Source organism: Hoplias malabaricus, chromosome 15, assembly GCF_029633855.1.
Source record: "Hoplias malabaricus isolate fHopMal1 chromosome 15, fHopMal1.hap1, whole genome shotgun sequence".
Taxonomy (NCBI): domain Eukaryota; kingdom Metazoa; phylum Chordata; class Actinopteri; order Characiformes; family Erythrinidae; genus Hoplias; species Hoplias malabaricus.
The window spans coordinates 11,510,701-11,530,085 of record NC_089814.1 but is presented as its reverse complement, the minus strand read 5'-3'; the positions used below and the strand labels follow the sequence as shown (position 1 = coordinate 11,530,085).

Genomic DNA, 19,385 nt, shown 5'->3' with positions numbered 1-19,385 from the left:
CTTTTATAAAACTTATAGCCAGAGGTACCAAGTCCTAACCTATGATCTCATATCCCATGGAAACAAATTGAGTAGAAAATGGCAGTTTCTAACCCTGTTATCAGTAACCCTAATCTAGCATGGTACCCATAGAGGTGAGTGGGGTCCATTAGCATGAACTGAGTGGCTATTCTCGAATGGCTTTTAGTGTGTAGTTAAATTATTTTCCTACAAAATGTACTTAAGTTATTGAGTTATATGGCTAAATTCTGAAAAGAATAGGAGATTATGGTGTGCTACTCGGCATCAGTCAGCGTTTCTTTCTGTGCCTTTGGCTGATACTTGATCTTTATAGATGATCAGTAACATATTGGTCATTCTGGTGGTTTCAACAAATGCCAGCACTAAATGTAATGGTGCGAACATCTTAATAGCCTTGCCCTCTTACAAAGAATAATTTGGTTAAGCATAATCAGTCCCATCTTTGTAATTAATAAAAGAAAGGCATTAAAGGCTATTGATTTTGTAGGATATAAAGTAGTGGAGTGAGTGTGAAGTCATTGTTGAAAGCAGCATGTTATTTTTTACTCGTGGTTTCTTGGTGTGGCCTCACTGGTTTTTATGTTCAGGTCCTGTATGGTGGAAGAGTCTGGAACTCTAGAATCTCAGCTGGAGGCTACAAAGGTAAGTGGGTCCGATTGGGAGATTTGTTTGGTCTTTTTTATTATTTAAAGGAACACTAGGTTCGAATTGGCATTTTCACTCCTGGACTCCCACTACAGTTTCACAGTGTAGTTCATTTTTACAGCACTGTCCTGAAATAGGGATAGAGATAGGGGTTATTGTGGGTGGGTCTTCTCTTACACTCCTCCAAAGTTTACATAGTGCAGTTTCTACAGAGCTGATCCCAGAGTAGCAAAAACAGAGGCTCTACTCACATTGATTAGAAAGCAGCAGCTTTAAGATAAAAATATATTACCTAGTGTTCCTTTAATTAAAATTTTTATTATTATTGTACTCTTTCCAATGGTGTGGCAACATTATTTGAGTTCAGTGTATGTGTTCGATGTGTTATGTGCATCTTCAAAACGAAAGCAAAATCTGTTTCTAACAGCAAAAAGGTTTAACTGTTTCCGATCTCATGCCTCTAATTCTGCCTACGTCAGCTGTTAGCAACCTCTTTTACCTGCAGTAGTATACATGTTCTGGGCCCTGGCCTGACCTAATCCTGTGGTGGTGTCTGTACAGCGCAAGCACCAAGAGATCCGTGCCATGCGTAGCCAGCTGAAAAAGATAGAGGATCTGGGAGCAGCTATGGAGGAGGCACTGATCCTGGACAACAAATACACAGAACACAGCACAGTGGGGCTGGCGCAACAATGGGACCAACTGGACCAACTTGGCATGAGAATGCAACACAACCTGGAACAACAGATCCAAGCCAGGTCTGATATGCAGACACACACACCTCCAGGGTCACAACAGTACATTTCCATACATTCATATGGGATTTCACAGACTCAAAAACAGTACATAAGTCAGTCAGTTATTGCAAAGTGAATCAGTTTTGGTGGATTTGGACCTTGTACTCCAGTAGGTATTGTTTGAACAGCCTGCTGTAATTTGAGAGTGTTTCCTGAACATTCACTGGATTGCTTAGAACAGAGAAGTGGGACAGGACTTCTTCTAACAGGACAATGACCAAAAACAGAATTTTTCTATGATTAAAAAGTGGGAGATTATTAACTGGTCAAAGTCTGTATTCACATTACTGGGCTAAAGTGGCTTGTGTGTGGAAAAAAATGTGATCTTAAGCTGGATATACACCTATCAGCCATAAGATTATGATTGACATATATATATATATATATATATGTGTTGATGTACACAAGTAGCCTGTGTTTTAACTCAGTGTTCTTGATATTTCTCCAGAAATACTACAGGAGTAACAGAGGAGGCCCTAAAGGAGTTCAGCATGATGTTCAAGTGAGTAAATGCTAAATCAGAACCTTTAAGTTAAATTATTGCTTTTCTACTCAGTTATTACACTTTCTTTGCCTTGTCCCATGAAATGCAACTGCGTAATTTCTGTCTTTAGACACTTCGACAAAGAGAAATCCGGTCGTCTAAATCACCAGGAATTCAAGTCCTGCTTGCGCTCTCTGGGTTACGACCTGCCAATGGTGGAGGAGGGAGAACCAGACCCGGAGTTTGAGTCCATCCTTGACACGGTGGACCCCAACAGGTGAGCAACCTGCTCGAGTAAAAACAAAGCAGTCCAAAGGTCACCATCCCCACATCAGCAAACTCAGCAAATCATTCTCAATCCTGTATTTGCAGGGATGGCAACGTGTCCTTGCAGGAGTACATGGCGTTCATGATCAGCCGTGAGACAGAGAATGTGAAGTCAAGCGAGGAGATTGAAAGTGCTTTCCGTGCTCTCAGTGCTGAAAACAAGCCATACGTCACGAAGGAAGAACTCTACCAGGTATGTAAAAACACCAGTGACTTTCAGTGGTTGCAAGGTCATCAGTTTTAGTTCATCCAGCATAAAGCTACAGTTATAATTGGACTTCCTTACTGTTGTATTAAATAATATAATTTGAGTGATTCTAATTTGGATGTACCCTGCTCTACAGAACCTGACCAAGGAACAGGCAGACTACTGCATTTCCCACATGAAGCCGTACCTGGACAGCAAGGGTCGCGAGCTCCCGTCAGCATTCGACTTTGTGGAATTCACTCGCTCGCTTTTCGTCAACTGATCTCCACCCTTTTGCCTGCCAGTGACCAATCGGGATGCGTTTTTCCCCCCTTCACAAGAACACACCGCTCAACTGCATGAATCTGACGTTAGAATTCTCTATAGCACCCTGTATCTGTATCTAGGTATCGACCTTACTCTTAACTATTTATCTCACACTTCTCTTTGTGCTTCACTGACAATAGTGTAGTGGATTTGTCTGCAATTTCTTGTGGTTGTTTTACCTGTTTCAGTGCTTCGCTTGATTTTAAGAAACCTATAGAGATGGTATGCTCCAACACCTTGCGTAATTCTGCAGTGTGCATTAATAAACGCTACTGGTTAGAACTGGTAACATTGTTCTGCGTGACATTTTGTTGCAGGTTGTGGATAGTCATTTATTACAAATGAAGAAATAGTAATAATAATTAAAAATCACAGGTTTATACAGCAACAAAGAGTTTGTTTATATATGGATGTTTTCATTGTGTAAAGTCCCAAAATATTAGGCTGCATCAATTTCAGAAAACAGAAGAAAGTTGTCTATAATCAGGGTGCATCGGTGCCAAAGCCACTTCCAAGTCCTCCATCTTACTCTGCCACCTCGTTCGCCAGCTGCTCCAGAACTGCTGTCTCTCTTGGGCCCTGCTCTGTTAACTCTGCACTCAGCTGCCAAATGTTGACCGTCCCGTCTGCATTGCCCACTGCCAGGAGCTGCTGTGGGCTGAACTCCAGACAATATGCTGGCTGTCCTCCAGTCTTCTGGTCAATGGAAGCTGCTGGCCTGAGTGACCGCCGTCCCAAATCAAACACTTGCACTAAACCTGTGCAAACAAATGGGTAACATCTTTAAACAAGTGGCGCTTTATAAATAGAAGCAATACAGAAAGCATATACAGGAAATCCTGTTAGATCTGTAATCTGAGGTATAAAGCTGTGTATGCACAACATGACTAGAATTCAGCACACAGTGACTGAATAATGTGTACAATAACTGCCAACTAGTAAGATTCTACTGAAGAAGAAATGTAAATTTATTAATCTCCTTGGGGAGATTGAGTTCTGCATTTAACCATCCTTGGTAGTGAATGAACACACATACACTCACACACGTGTACTAGGGGCAATGAACCATGACACCCGATGAGAAGCTGGGGGTTAGTTGCCGTGCTCATGGGCACTCCAACCATGGATGATGAGGGAGGGGAAAGCACTTCACCCCCCTGCCCCCATTTAATTTAAATTCCTACCTTGACCAGTGACTGCAGCAAAAACTAAAGGGCGGACAGGTGACCACCGAACTCCAAACACATAGGAGTCTGAAACACGCAGAGCCAACAGAGGCTGGGGCTGCAGGATGCTGTGGATATGGGCCAAGCCATCTGTCCCAACACTCACAAACAGGTTTCTAAAGCCAGAGGGAAATAAAATATTGCAGGACACCTAAACGCATTAGAATTAATACAACATTTTAAATTTCAAAAATACATATATATATATTCCACAGTGCTCACCTATGGAATGGGGAGAAGTGGAGAGCATGTATCGGGCCACCTCTTGGAGAGAAAGAGAACTGTGCAGGAGAACGCAGTGTCACACTCTCGCCATCAGGGGGCACTGCTGCTACTGTCTGACTGCTGAAAGAGCACTTGAGCACCATGCCCCCCTCAGAGCCCACGAGGAATGTGTCCACGTCCCAGGGTGAAAGTGTTAGAGAGGTCACTCCTATATTAGTGCCACCTCTGATCTGCAGCAAAGGAAAAAATATGATATTTTCATAGTATTGTGGCAAATTGCTTCACCTCCACATTTAAGTTAAAGCCAACTCAGAACCAACCTTGCTCATGGAAAGGCTCAAGGGAAGTTGTTGTCGGACAAGAGCATATCCAGACGTTAAGGTTAGTTTGCCCTCCACTGCGTATACGTTCCACAGCAGGATTCTGCCTCCTGAACATGCGCTGAGGACAGACATTTCTCCCCTACGAGCCCCTGGAACCCATTTCACCTTCACAAACACAAAATATACCACATTATGGTTTCAGCAGCATTGGGTCATCAACTCCAAGTGAACTGAAGTTAGGTAGATGTCTTGCAACTATATGAACTGTGCCAATCACAGGTGGAGATACACTATACAGCCAAAAGTTTGTGGACACCTGCTCATTCAAAATGTCTTCTGAATTGAAGGGTAATATTACAGAGTTTGATCTACATTTGCCACTACAGCCTCTACTCTTTGAGCATTGGTGAAGTCAGGTACTGATGTTGGATGATTAGCTCTGGATCACAAACGCCACTCACACTCAAAATCTCAAAAGGTAGAGGAAAGAGCTCCATCTCCAAAACGGTAATTCCAGTGCTCCATCAAACGTACCTTAAACCTTAAGGTGCTAATTGCTGACACATTCAAATGAGCTCTGCCAGCTTGCGCCATCTCCACAGAAAATTAACGACCAGCAGAATGTGTCAGCAATTGACACCTATTCATTATAAGCAATATTTATAAAACCTATAGCATAGCAACAGTGCACAGCTCTGACTGGTCTAAGGCAGTGAATACAGAGCTGTTGTATTGCTGCTACTGTTGTTGTTGTTGTTGTGTGTTCCTGTTAATGGTGGATTTACATGTGGAAACTAATGTGACCACACCATACAAGCCAAAAAGGACTCTACCTGCTTCCACCGTTCAAATATGTGAGGGAAAACAGGAACAAGTAGTCAGCCAAATTATGAATAAGTCCAGGTAAACGTACCATGCTTTACTGGATGGCCCAGTGGGAAAAAATTCCACAGGTGACCAGCTATGTCACTACTGAGGAAAGTATTTCTTTCCAACGTGAGACAAGCTTAAGGTATTACTGTCAACCTTTAGGATGAACAAGTACCTCATATACAGGTTCTCTGTGAGTATCAGGTGACATCCCTGTTTGAGCCAAAACGGGGTCTTGGCTACGACTCGTATCCCAGACCATCACTTCCCCACTGTAGAGCCCTCCTGGAATGACCAGATAGAGAATATATTTTGGATTTTGTACATAATCCACAAATTAAATTTAATTAGAAAATGATCTCAGCATCATTGTCATCTATCAGAGTCTTTAGGGGTCTAGCTTTAAGAAAACAATCATGGCTACAAAACAGTTTGCTAGATTCATTTATTGCAATTTCAGCAAATGGCTACTTGTGTATGTAACTATCAGAACCCATAACGTGTGTGTTCTATATGACCTAGCACACCTGAATCCACACTACAGAGATCTGGACTGTGACTTGGTTTTGGATGTTTCGGCTTTTGTGTCTAATGTTTACCAGCGATCAGAGACGGCCGCAGGGGATGGAAGGACACGCTCATGACAGGTGTTGCTGTATCTATGACCATGTCAGGTTGTTTGGGATTCAGTCTGCTTCGGTCCAGGTTCCATGTGCATATGCAGGACCTCTCGGTGCTCCAATCTCCATTATCAACACTACCATAGAAAGCAGATAGTGGTGAAAATATGCAGATGCATACTGTATACTGTTTACTAAATACAGTAAACAATCATTCATTGTCTATTTTATCAGCTCTACTGACCACACAGGAGCACTCTGTCTTTTGAAAATTACAGACTGTAGTCCACCTCTTTCTCTGCATACTTTCTTATCCCCATTACACCCTGCTCTTCATTGATCACGATCCCCACCGAGCAGGTATGATTTGGGTGGTGGATCATTCTCAGTGCTGCAGTGACACTGACATGCTGGTGGTGTGTTAGTGTGTGTTTCACTGGTATGAGTGGATCCGACGCAAAATTATTAAAGTCCTTACTTACTTACTAAATTCAACTTAAACAAACTAACTAACAAAAACATGGTCAGAGATCACATACCGGCCATAAGCACAGGCAATTACAGAACCTGTGCAGTTCCAAGACACGCTGGTGACTTGAAGACCCCTCAGTTGTGCGTCAGGATGACTAAGACTGTATAAACAGGACACCTGTAAAAGGATTTACACAAAAAGCTATTAGAATTGTGAGTTATAACATAAGCCACAAACATATCTCCTGTTTGACAGGCTCTTACAGTCTCGTGCTGATCACTCCAGTTCACTTCAAATCCATCAAAAGCATGGCTCTTTGCGTTTTTCACCAGTTCCCTGATGACCATGTGCTCCACTCTGTGCAGGAAATCCTCCAGTCCAGGAGGATCCACTGAGATCTGTGACTGTGGAGGCTGCTCCTGGGGATCAGTCTGAGCTCCACAGTCTTGTACAGACCTGACCTGTGCTTCAGCCTCTGTAGTATGAACTGGCTTGGTTTGGCAACTTTTCTATCAAAGCAAATACAAAACAAAATACAGTGTTAAATGGGTTTTAAAACAAAGGAGAATGGCCCAGTATGTAATGGCAGTATTTAATTAAATCAGGTGTGACCCAGTGTGAATGTGAAATGGACGGACACCATGTTCAGTACGTGTGCCTAATAATTCCAGGCAGGCTCCGGTCAGGATGAAGTGCCCCTCGTCAAGATAAAGTGCTTACAGATGATGAAAGAGCAAGTGAGTAGGGATAAGGGATGTAAATATAAAATTTTGAAAAAACTGATGCCCGTTTGAGTTATGTAGTAATGATTGTTTATACAACAGACATATTTAAAACCTCTTCAGCAGTGGCCTAGTAGCCGACAGGATTAGTTTAGTTTAAGAAAGATAAGGTGATGTGATTGTGCAGTGTGGGCCGGGTAACTTTGCTGATAGAGAAAAAATAAGAGATATACTGGGATTAGGGCTGGACGATATGGCCAAAATTATATCATGATATATTTCTAAATTTCAGTCGATATGATAAAATTCCAGTATTGATATAAACAGCACAAAATCCACAACAAAAGAAAACAAAACAGAAATATGACATCACCATCAAACATAAACCTCTTGGCTTTGTCAATATTAATATTTTTAAACTAACTTTAAAACTGAGGGCAGTGCCCTGTAATGACCATCATTCAGGGACAGATACTGTAAATAATGTATAGTGAAATATTGAAAACGTGTTTAAAAATCATATAACTGTTGCTGAATATTTTATATTGTGATATTAATATTGAATTATTGTCCAGCCCTTATTGGAATTTAGCCCCTGATGTAGTGCGCTAACTACATGATATATGGACAATTAGTAAACGTTCATTGGCAGTTTTATAGGGAGTTAATATTCCTTGTACTGCTTTATACTTCTGCTTCAAGCGGTTTTGTCTATTCGGACGTTACTCTATAGACGCATTCACAAATTCTATCTACCAACGCGTTCTTTTAATGCTCATCACTGAATTCTCTGTCTATGTCTCAACATGAAGATATATCAATAACAGAGTGTATAAAGCTTTATTTCACGACCCACTACATACCAAGGGAACAGGCAGTGATTTGTGAGTCAGTGTTTAATTGAGATAAAGCAGAACAAGGATTTTTTAACCACCTGTGATAATACATATGAGTATTTGTACGAGGTTAATGTTATTACCACTAAATAACAGTATTTTAGAAATATTAGCGGTAATTTACCGCACACAGTAGCAGCCTGGCTGAGGCAGAGAAGCTAGTGCTAAGCTAGCTCGCTTAGACCGAAGCTAGGCGCAGAAAACGCTCACTTACTGACTCTTGTGGCTTTTGTTGGGATGTTTTCCACGAAGACTTTACACAAATGACATCTAGAGATTCGTCCGTAAACATTTTGGCCAACAGCAGACGGGGAATGTCGTCTGAACATGAGCGATGAGCGGACTGCCTTGTGACTACGTTGTCTAACGGCTCTCTGGGCCAAGGCTAGTTACTGGCTTATGGTTAGTAGTGAAGAATTAGGCAAATAGGAAGCTAAATAAACACATTTTTGAAACTGTGGGTGGTATAAAAACCCCACATAACATTAATCCATATGCAGTAGTTCACTGTTTTTCCGTCTTGTTAGGGACTGTGATGCCATGGTTACCGAGGGGCGCACACTAAACTAACATCGAGGAGCCTTCTGCACTTCCCCTACATCATTTTACTCTAAAGCAAAACTTTTCCCCCCATTTAGACTATTTAATATATATATATACATTTCGAGAATTAAGTAAATATGTCGACAGTAACGTCCTAATTGTGAGAATAATGTGTAATTTTATTTCCAGAAAAATACAAAACACTTAAGACCGCCTTCAAATGAACAGCAATGTTTTGTTGAACATATCTGTATTGTTTATACTCTTGAAGGTATTTCATGAGTTAGGTAAGCCGTCAGCTGAGAATTTCTGCTTTGAAACTTTGCTCCAGTCTCAACGCGGAGGCAAAACATTTGGTTTCTTACATCATAAACGAAAGGAACCAATCCCAACAACTTCCATGACAATACATTCCAGCTGTAGATTAATGATGGATGTGTAAATAATTCATAATAATAATTCATTCATAGTGTAATGAATGAAAGTGCACATCTATATCTGAGCAAATTTTAAAGCATTAGTGGATTTTTTTCCTTGGAGATACCATTTTCATGAACAGATGGTCTTAAGGGATTAACCCCTGGCAGAAGGACTTCTAATTGTTTGTCTTTGTCATGCATTTCTAAAAATGTTTACCAGTCCGCAACAAAGCATAACGGTACACTGTACATGACCAGATCAACTCTGAATTCTCACTTTTAGATGGAAACATTTTATTTCTAAATAAATTTTGCTTGCTAAAACACACAATTAAAAATAAATGTTGAATTGCATAAATGTAACAGAAGGAAATGCTTCTGAATGTTTTCTAATTCCTTTGGAGTGGAAGGTGGATTAAAAAGGACCCAAATGTACATTTCTTGTAAGATTCTACGATTTATTTTCTCATTTAAATAATCCGTAAATTAGCCAAGCTCAAAATTACAAGTTTTTTTGTTTTGTTTTTATTAAAAATGTAAATTTCAAACCTCATGGGTGTCTGTAAAACATTACAATGAAAAGTCATTCAACATAAACCCAAATGTTGATGTGTCGAATGCCCACTTGCCCCACCCAACCCCATTTAACTGCCTACAATAACAACGGTCATACCCTGATATTGACCCCAGACATTTACAAGAGGTGACAAGAACAAGCTGGTGCTTTCCATTTGTCCAATAAATCACAGAGGAAAAAAACAGTGTCAACTCTTTGGGGCCCACCCCTGCATTAAAGAAAATATACAATAATGAAATGAAGAAAAAGTGGCTAGGTATGTATGCTATGATTAGGTCATCACTGCACCATGGCTTATTATTTCAATTCACAACCATTCACAGAAAAAAATGTATTTATATACTTATATATAAATCGCTATTTACTTCAGTTTAGTCTACAGAGGATGACGTGCAGATTGTTAATATCTTGTATTTATTTGTCTTTGGAGATGGTGTAATAGTTGATGAGGCAAGAGGCTTCAGCAACAAGATGCCACTAGTTTTCCAATGCAGGTATATCCAGGGACTTAACTTGTATTAGACATGGTAAGGACAGGAGAGGTTTCAGTAGAACAGAAGACGGAGCACAAAAATAAAATTAAAAAAATAATAAATCCAAATAATAAACAAAGCTTTTTTGCTCCCTCGGGTCAGAGGATGACTTCAAAAGGAAAGAACAGGTATGGATGTTGTTGGAATATGGGAATATGTCCTTAATCTGATTTCAGTCATCCTCCCCATCGTCCTGTACAGGGAATGAGAAAAAAAATACTTTAGATCATCAGGCAAAATTGTGCTATAAAAATATCCTAAATATTCTTTAGTATTAAACTCCACTTATATCTACAGGTTGTCAGACAGTAGTACAATCTTACCTCTCCATCCTCTCCCTCATCTTCCTCTTCATCTTCCTCTCCCTCATCTTCATCTCCCTCCTCATCAATGTCTTCCAAGCCTTCCTCCTCCTCTTCATCATCCTCTTCTTCACCCTCTCCTTCCTCATCATCCATATCTGGGACCTAAGGAGGAGGGAAAAATAAATTATTGCAGTACGCATTATGAAAAACAGCAGAATTACTGTTGAGTTGCTCAGAAGTCATACCAGGTAGTACTGCAAAGGATTGGGCCAGATGTCATCCTTGATGACCTCTCCGAGTTCATCAGCACCTGCATCGGAGTGATCAGTGAACCAGGTGAAGAAACTCTCCGGCTCCTCATGTTGTCTCTTCTTTCCGGCCTTGTTCTGTGTCTGTCCAGCACGCTTCGTCAAGTCCTAAAGTTTCAGACAAGAATAATTTTTTGCTTAACGTCCATACACTAACAATTTAAATAGGGAAAAATTGGGATTGCACTAGACACCAGGGGTGGAAAGAATGGAAGGGGGAAAAAAAATTCTCACAAGTCACCAACCTTTCCAGCCTTCCATTTAATTTCGGTAGATTTTGAAGACGGATCACCGCTTTCGTTCAGATGAAATTCTTTAGACAGGACTTTGTTTTCAAAGTAAGGATTTTCATCAAAGTACTGAAGACACAAAGAGGGGGGGGTTAGCATTCTCTTAATTTTACCTTGCTAGTCAAATTCACAGGCAGGAAAAAAAAAAAACTGTACTTACAAAATCTATTCTGTAACCTGATTTGATGTCCTCAAACTCCGTGACCTCAACCCTGGTCAAGTAATGAAGTGCTTCCTCATCTTCTTCCCCAAGCAAGGCTGACACTATACAAAACAGCAGCACGACTTGCTTATAAGCCAATAAACATATGCCACAAAAGACTTAGGTACAACCCTCTTCATTTGAAATGACTTATGCATAACATTAAGATTCATGTTAATGTAATAAAAAGATTAATAAAATATGACAACTGAAATTTAATAGAGAATTTAATTCAGCAATAAGCATTTATCCTCTTACCTTGTGGATGGTTGACGAATGTTGTGACCCAGAAGTTTGGAATTTTGGCTATGAGTTCTGATCTCTTCTGGAAGAATGGCTGGCGTAGCTTATTGTATTTCTGCTCTACTTTTAAAATTTCCTCACTTGCTTGCTCGTTCAATCTATGGAATGAAAAAGAAACAAAGTGTAAATGCTTGAGATTATTCTTAACTTTTACGTTGGCCAGTAAACTCTGGCTTTGAATGCATCTGATGTAAGATGTGGAAAAGATGGTAGACTACCTGTCAATTTCATTTTGTACTTCATCGATGTGTTCAATAGCTTCCTGCTGTTCTTTTTCTGTATAAAATAAAAAAAAAGAAAAAGAGTTAAAAGGAACACCTCACTTTCCAGTTTTCCACAAAATGTATCAGACATTTTCGCTGTATTAAACAGTTATGGGGTATCCTGATGTCAAAATTCATACACAATTACAATATATATATATATATATACACACACACACAGACAATAGGTCAGTACAAAAGTATTACACAGAATCAACCCAAATATAAATAAATCTGGTTTTAATAAAACACGAACTTCTCAGTGTTAACCCTTTTGTTTGTGTTTTGTTCAGCATTTAGCTATGAATACAGTGTTCACGCGGCATATCAAACAAAGTCTGATTTTCCAGGACAACTAGAATATTGGGGCAGTGACTATACATTAAGTTGCATAAACAGCTATTTGACTTTGAATGAGAAAATTGCTGTGATGAATTTATAGTATTCCTGATTTTACATAAGATTGGAATTAAATATACTTAAACATTTCAGTGCAGGAAGCTGTGCGCACATGAAGACTATTGAGGCTGTATGGCTTACATTAACTGTAGCCCAACAAATCTAAGCCCACAATTACAAAAACGCAGAAACCTGTTACTACATACAATTTAAAAATAAGCAAAACGATAAAACACCATCCTGCCCGGATCCCAGTGACGCCACACAGAAGCGTGCGGGGTTCCATATTCCCCGCCTAAATGGGATTTGGCTGTGAAGTAAAGACGAGGCACTGGGTAGTAGTTTCAGTTCTCCTGATTAAATTACATGTTTTTGTTGGTAAAATTAAGAGTAAATCCACTACAGAAAAAAAAACATAACTATAATTCATTTGCTTAATTCAACGTATTAGAAAAAAATAAAAAAGTATGCCCCCCCTAAACGTGTATGATTTCTTTGTTTTCTCTGAAACATCCAGCAAAAAAAAATGGAAAAAACTAATTATAATCGCGTGTGCTCTTTATAGATACGGATGTGCTGTAACCACTTTAAAAACCCAACAAAGTTTTTAATACGGCTGTTGATAAAGTTGTCTTAGGCGCAGAGAGAAAGGAGCCCTGCACTTAAAATGAAAGCGGGGTTGTGTGCTGAGAGCTCGATGAGTAGCCGGGCCGCGTGGTTTGAATGAACGAGGCCACACGCTGCGAAATATCGCTTGAAAGCCAAAGCTGCCTTACACAATCCACCAGCACAGAGAAGGCGCACGGTTCTATCAACACGAACTCAGTGCCGGGCAATTCTCCAGTTCATTTAAACGCAAATACCCCGCAGTTATCGGCGGTAAAGTGTCCGCCTGATGGAGTCGTGATGGCGGGGAGACACAATAACGAGCTACATGCTAACACACAAGGCTATTTACACATTTCAGGTACAGGTAGCCTCCACGGAACCTTTCCAGTACATGTGGCGGCATTTGGAGCGAGTAAATGTGGTGGAAAGAGCGTCTTTCCCACCAACAAATAACCGTTTTTTGGGTTAAAACCCGTCTGCGTGGCACAATGAGCCGTGTTAGATGAACATGGCCTCCTCATGTAGCTTTAGCAAAGTAGCCGCACAACACAAGGCTGAAGTTGGCTTCCTGTCCGCCAGCGTCTTATTCGGATTTTCCGTTCCACCTTAAAATGGAGCGAACAGCGCTGCGGCGCTTAAGGTGGAACGGAAAATTTAAACTAGAAGCGGGCGAACACGAAACCAACTCTTGACTTTTGCTGGAAAACTCGGGCCACGTTGTACACTGTTGTTATACAGCTAGAGCTTGAAACGTTTTACACAGTCTAACAGTCTATAAGAGCTTTACACAGGCCCGTACGCTCAGAAAGAGAAAGCGAAAAAGTAAGTGGAAAATGGCGGTGCTCAGGAGGCCGCCATTTGAGTTATCGTTACTTTACCCGAGGTCTCGTCCGCTCCGTCATGATTTGAGTTTTGCTCCTTTCTACTGACTTTCGCCGCTGACGCCGACATGATTTTTCTCGATTCTCCTGTCTTTACTTCGACGGCAGATTTTATTTAACTCTCCCCTTCAAAACAGAAAACAGCGCTTCCCCTGAGGAAGAAGGACACGCTGAAAACTTCGCTCTGCCTGCAGTGAGAGAAGTGCGAATATAACCGCGCTCTAATATCGCTCAGTGTAAAACGAGCTGGTCTCTCTCTCGCTCTATATCTATATCTCTCTCACTCTGTGGTCGTGAACGCGCTTTTGCAGACTCGATTCAAGTCCCGCCTCCTGGCCAAGAATTGGGCGGAACACACTCCCTTCTGCACTCTCTGGTTGGCTGAGGGCTGAAGACGAAAAGAGTTTGTTTTGAGTGGCTAAGTGAATTAAATTGGGTCAATAGATGAAGTGAGCAAATACAGTCGTGTAGGAGAATTTTAGGAAAAATGACAGGTTTTGTTAACTTTCTCAGTAGAAAACGGTTTAATAAAACACCCTCCATATATATATATATATATACATATATATATATATATATATATATAGGCTTGTCCAAAATGTATATATGTATAAAATTGGCCACCCACTCACCGAAGGAGACATTTAATTCTTTCTTTTTTTGTAACCACTATATCATGTTGAGGGTCACAGTGGGTCTAAAGCCTACCCAGAATCTCTGGGCGCCAGTCCATCACAGTTCATCAAAAACTCATCAATCAAACTTTGAACAACCAATACACTCACCATCATGTTTTGAAACTGGGGGTAATATGGAAAACCCTATGGAACCCACGTAAGCACTGGGGGTACACTCTTCGCGGGCAGCGGTTAACGGTTTGAAAACGTGTTTTTTTTTTTTTTTTTTTTTTTTTATCTACCAAACTTTTCATTTATATATGGGTTTGTTCTTTTGTCTCAGCCAGCGAGCTACGTGTGTTAACATATACATTAATTAGAACACTGAGATTTACAATATAAAACTACCAGATGACTCATTTTGAGAAAGCTTTTAGGAAGCTCTTCTGTAGAATTTCCAATGAACGGGTTACTACAAAGCCAATTCCAAAGCACTTGTCAAATGGTACTTTTCTTCTTTATACTTGAGAACGCGATGTCTATTATTTCCATAACCTGAAAGACATTCAATAAAACTCTTCATATACAAAATCACAACGTTTTAAATAGCATTTATTTTTGCCATACTTATAATTACAAAACAGGTCCGTTTGAGTTCGTCTCATGGAAAACTACAATAAACGTCTATTCTGCGAAAATCAATTACCACGAAGGTTCTGGTGTGACTTTAGTTTTGAAAAATGTCCTTTGGGAGTGGGAGGAGTTCTAAATGTAGCTGGCTATTACTGATGGGAAGTTCGATTCATTTTTACCAAACCGGTTCTTTTGAACGGATCATTTCAGTGAATCGAACGATTCATTTTCCTAAATCAATTATCAAATTCTATTTAGATAGGGATTCATTCAAATATTTAATTGTTTGATGAAAGCGATGATAGGAATATTTTGTTCTTTTTTTTTAAGATGTTTAATGTTATCGGTCTGAGTGCCCCTTAATATGTGGCTGAAAATTAGATAATCTTACATTTTAAACGGATACATTAAGAGATGCCTCACTGAAAATGTGCATAATTATTTAAATGTTTTACATTTATTTTTGTATCCCTCGTTCTCAAATGTATTTGTATATGTTCTATAACATTTAGACAATTTTTTATTTAAATATTTGTATATTTATTCATTAATGTCCTTTCACAATTCCTCATTTGTGTCTATATGTTAATTAAGTGGGTGGTTCTAACCCCATTCTAAATCAGGATTGGTCAGCATGGCTGCCCAGGGGCTGTGCCCCGACAGTAATACCAAGAGATTGGGGGTTTCACAGCAGACATGTGCTTTGCCATTCATTCTGTTCTGTCTCCGCAGTACTGTGGCTGTATTAAACAGTTTGTAAACTTTATGCACGCTTTTTTAAATGAAAGTCGGAAGCAGGACTCATGTAAGTTCTTGTGCTTGGTTTGGTCGTTTTTAAACATCTGAGAATTAAATTTCAACTGCTAATTTCACAAGAATTATTCACAGTGTATGTTTGCATATTCCAAAGTACAGAAATGTCGATTCCGACCTCTGAATCTGTTCGCTCCGATTCATTGAAAAGAGTCGGTTCAGTGGAGCAGCTCCTTCACTGTTCGGACATCCCCAGTGGCCGCAGTGAGTTGAGGCTGGGCTGTGTTTAGCTGAGGGTGGACTCCACTGTAACGGTGCACAGCTTATGTGTGTTCGCCGGGAAAAGAGAGTCTTTTGTCGTTGTGTTTGTGAGGTTTTCACGCAGTATACTTTTCAGCTTTCACAAGAGGAGCTGGGACATCATCCGAAGTCTTCGGCAGGGTGAACACATTAAAGGTAAGGTGGGCATTTCTATGTTTTCTTTTGTGTTTAGCCTCTGTTTTGTGTGGGGTCTAAGCTGAACTGAACACCGAGCCCTGTACAATACACCCACAGTTCAGGCCTCTGTTCACGCCTTTACAATCTCCACCTATAAAACCACAGGGAATGGTTACTGTACGAAAACTGCCGCTCTTTGTACGATGTGGTCTTTCTGCTTGACGAGTCATATTTTCCCCCAGTTTATTCCAGCGTTAAGGGAAAAGTTATTACCTTCTGCCCCGGACATCTTCACTGCTGCTTCACAGCTGCCTTAGTCCTACTTTGATGGATTTGTACACTTTGGAGTTTTTTCCATTCATAATACTTTCACTTTCCTCTCTGCCTGTAACAATAGGAATCTACTTTTCATTTTCCCATATTAGTCATTAATTCTAGTTAATTCCAGTTCCAGATTCCTAGTTTATTTATGTCTTATTGTGTTATCTTTCACCGGTGAGATCTCTAGATACTTTTTGTGTGTCACACCTTACTTCTTTTTAGCATTACCTTCTTTTAAAGTAAAAGATCCCCAAAAACGTGAGAAAAGGAAAACCACACCATTTTAAGCTTGCACTGGTGACAGAATTTGACATAATGTGGAAAAAATTGGAGCTATTATATATATATATATATATGTATATGTAGTATAAATAAATATTTAAGATGTAAAAGAGTCATTCATTGTTCAAAAATAAGCCGAAATCCAAATGGAGGTGGTTTATCTTCGTGTTTCCTGTCTTAGGTCGAATGAATTATAATACATTATGCCGTGTCATTTAAAATTCTGGCTTCTTCTAACCTTTTAATCAAAGTGTAGTTATTATTTTTCTTAATATTAAACACTTTAAGATTTGAGATTACATCATTAAGAGATATATTTTTAATGATATTTAACAAAACAAAAAAAAATATATATATATATGCTGTTATGCTTTAGGGATTGTATGATAAAAGATTTTTGCTTCATTCTAGATTATGTTCCACTTTATTCAAAGCTAACGAGATATATTCTTATCTTCATACTTCTGCGTCAGTTGAACATTATCTTGCCACGGCAGAGTGATCTGAATTAAACCTTTTTTTATATACTGCCCTTTATCCACCATTTTGGAATTACAGTTTGTTTGGCGGAGATTTAGATGTCACAGGTATTTGACTGTAGCAAATCCTCACCTACGTAGTATTCAAGAATTATGGCTGAGGTGTCGCTGTATAACAACAATCGCCGTATAGCAGACACAGCACAAGTAGAGGTAAAGCAGTGGAAAGTTTCGAGGGCACTGCAGGGAGTCATGCTGAGCGGAGCGGCATCACTGAAGTTATTGCAGACATCTGCTGCTTTAGTTTATGTATTTATTTAACACATCAGTTAGTTTGTCACAGAATGTTTCTGAGGTTCTGATTGAACCTCTAGATGCATTTAGAGTTTACACCTAAGTTTTGCTAACTTATGTAATTTACTGCATATAGCTGATATAACTCAGTTCAGGGATTGTCGCCTTTTGCTCTAATGACTGTCTGAGGCACCGTGGCATGATGGTGATGCCACTGCCGTAAAGTCCTGGGTCCCGGGTGTCAGAGGTCCAATCCTCATGACTTTGTCGAGTTTTGTGCATCAGGAAGGGCATCTGGCATAAAACCTGTGCCACAATGACTGTGCAGATTGATCTATCTGCTGGAGCGACACCTCACAAGCAGCTTCAAGTAAAACAACATTATAGTTTGTGGAATCATGGTGGGGACTTGCATCCAATTTTTGCGTGGTACATATAGACAGTTATGTAACTAAATATTCCTGAAATCACAAAATATTTAACTGTTGGTTTGCAGTCTTCATAAACTCTTAAAGGCTAAGCACCAGCTATAGTGTCAAACAAATAAATACAGTGGAATTTGAGTTTCTAACTTGTGTTTGTTGATAGTCAGAAAACATGTTATTTCTTAATAATTCAAGGAATAAGGTTTAAAAGACCGTTGGTCCCCCCCCCCCCAACGGTGTTGGGAAACTCTAATAGGCGTCTTGCCTGTGACGTAGATGGTGGACAACAACTCTAGAAGTTACACTTAATTTAATGCAAAATGACGAAAAGGTGTGTTGTTTTTGGCTGCAATCATTCAATGTACAGTGGGACATCTGTGCACAAATGGCCCAAAGATCCCAAAATATACAGAAAATGGACTAAATTTGTCCACTTTAAACGGGCACTTTAGAAAGGAACATCCACTCACTCCGTTATCTGTAGCTCATTTCACTGGCGCTTTTCCAACAATATGGGCATGTAAGGACACCAACGAAAGGTGTTCAAGAGCCTCTGTAACATGGAGGTAAACAGGGTAAGTACACTTACTTACTTACAATAGCTAGGCTATTGTCATGAATAATGTTGGTTATTTAGCTAGCTAGATACTGTTATAACAGTCAGTCATAACGGTGTTTTACTGCTGCGTTGTTCAGCTGTTGTCCCCCAATAACGTCACAGTTGCGTTCAAGAATTTCCGTATCGAGAATAAAATTGTCAGTTTTAAAGCAAATTAAGCTGCTGTTTTCATTTTAATTCATACTTATATATGTCAGTTACTAAATTAATGTGAAATATTTTAGCAGTATTTTTAATAGAATACTCAATATTTGACTGTGATTTTGGCCTACTATATTTACTCTTTTCCTGAAGTACTGTTTCTGAAAGGGTATTTATTACTCTTACGAGTCCCTGTTTTGCAGATCTAATTTAACTCTTGTATGGTTTTAGGCATTTCTACTTAATCTGTTAGTGACTGTTCTGAAAAGACAGTTAATTTACAGCATTTAACAAAGCCAGTTGAAAATCACCATCATTTTAAAGGGTCTTTTATCTGCAACGTGAAGTCTTTCTGTGATTAAATGGCATGAACAGCTTGAGTATCTCTATTTATTTACTTACTCTTTGTATTCAGATGACTGTTCATTTCTGAGTGAAAAGAAATGATAATTTAAATGGATTATTCTGTGTAGAGAAATTGAATCAGGTCTAATGATTACCACTGTAGTCTTTGGATTTTATTCCTACCTCAGACAAACATGACTAAGAGAAAGTTCTGTCAGAGCTTAATGGAGTTGGAGTATTTCAGCAGCCTGTAGCACATTCCGG

General features: G+C 39.5%; 4 protein-coding genes across 9 annotated transcripts in view; 2 read left to right on the top strand and 2 right to left on the bottom strand.

Moving 5' to 3' along the window:
* The window catches only part of sptan1 (spectrin alpha, non-erythrocytic 1), a 34,214-nt gene extending 31,151 nt beyond the window's left edge, over nt 1–3,063 (top strand). For all 4 annotated transcript variants that reach the window (XM_066645100.1, XM_066645099.1, XM_066645098.1 and 1 more), the window contains 6 exons: nt 609–663; nt 1,228–1,424; nt 1,912–1,965; nt 2,078–2,224; nt 2,320–2,467; nt 2,619–3,063. In XM_066645100.1, coding sequence (XP_066501197.1) covers nt 609–663; nt 1,228–1,424; nt 1,912–1,965; nt 2,078–2,224; nt 2,320–2,467; nt 2,619–2,744 — 727 coding nt within the window. In that variant the 3' untranslated portion in view covers nt 2,745–3,063. The remainder of the gene's footprint in view (nt 1–608; nt 664–1,227; nt 1,425–1,911; nt 1,966–2,077; nt 2,225–2,319; nt 2,468–2,618) is intronic.
* dync2i2 (dynein 2 intermediate chain 2) lies at nt 3,064–8,725 on the bottom strand. Its single transcript, XM_066645107.1, has 9 exons — nt 8,357–8,725; nt 6,788–7,033; nt 6,592–6,701; nt 6,032–6,189; nt 5,608–5,717; nt 4,560–4,727; nt 4,237–4,469; nt 3,973–4,130; nt 3,064–3,546 (listed from the first exon to the last, which is right to left on the bottom strand). Exons 1-9 carry the CDS (start codon nt 8,432–8,434, stop codon nt 3,314–3,316), a joined length of 1,494 nt encoding a protein of 497 aa, XP_066501204.1. The 5' UTR covers nt 8,435–8,725; the 3' UTR covers nt 3,064–3,313.
* A 1,219-nt stretch (nt 8,726–9,944) lies between these two features.
* Nucleotides 9,945–14,070, bottom strand: setb (SET nuclear proto-oncogene b). Its single transcript, XM_066646651.1, has 8 exons — nt 13,772–14,070; nt 11,841–11,898; nt 11,578–11,720; nt 11,278–11,381; nt 11,073–11,186; nt 10,765–10,935; nt 10,538–10,681; nt 9,945–10,407 (listed from the first exon to the last, which is right to left on the bottom strand). The coding sequence occupies exons 1-8, from the start codon at nt 13,842–13,844 to the stop codon at nt 10,387–10,389; spliced, it is 828 nt and encodes a 275-aa protein (XP_066502748.1). The 5' UTR covers nt 13,845–14,070; the 3' UTR covers nt 9,945–10,386.
* Nucleotides 14,071–15,729: 1,659 nt separating this feature from the next.
* The window catches only part of specc1lb (sperm antigen with calponin homology and coiled-coil domains 1-like b), a 40,082-nt gene continuing 36,426 nt past the window's right edge, over nt 15,730–19,385 (top strand). For 2 of the 3 annotated variants that reach the window (XM_066645720.1, XM_066645718.1), the window contains exon 1: nt 16,010–16,233. The gene's annotated coding sequence lies outside the window, so the exon portion shown is untranslated. Of the gene's footprint in view, nt 15,830–16,009; nt 16,234–19,385 lie in introns of those variants that run through there. The other variant, XM_066645719.1, reaches the window with a different exon arrangement.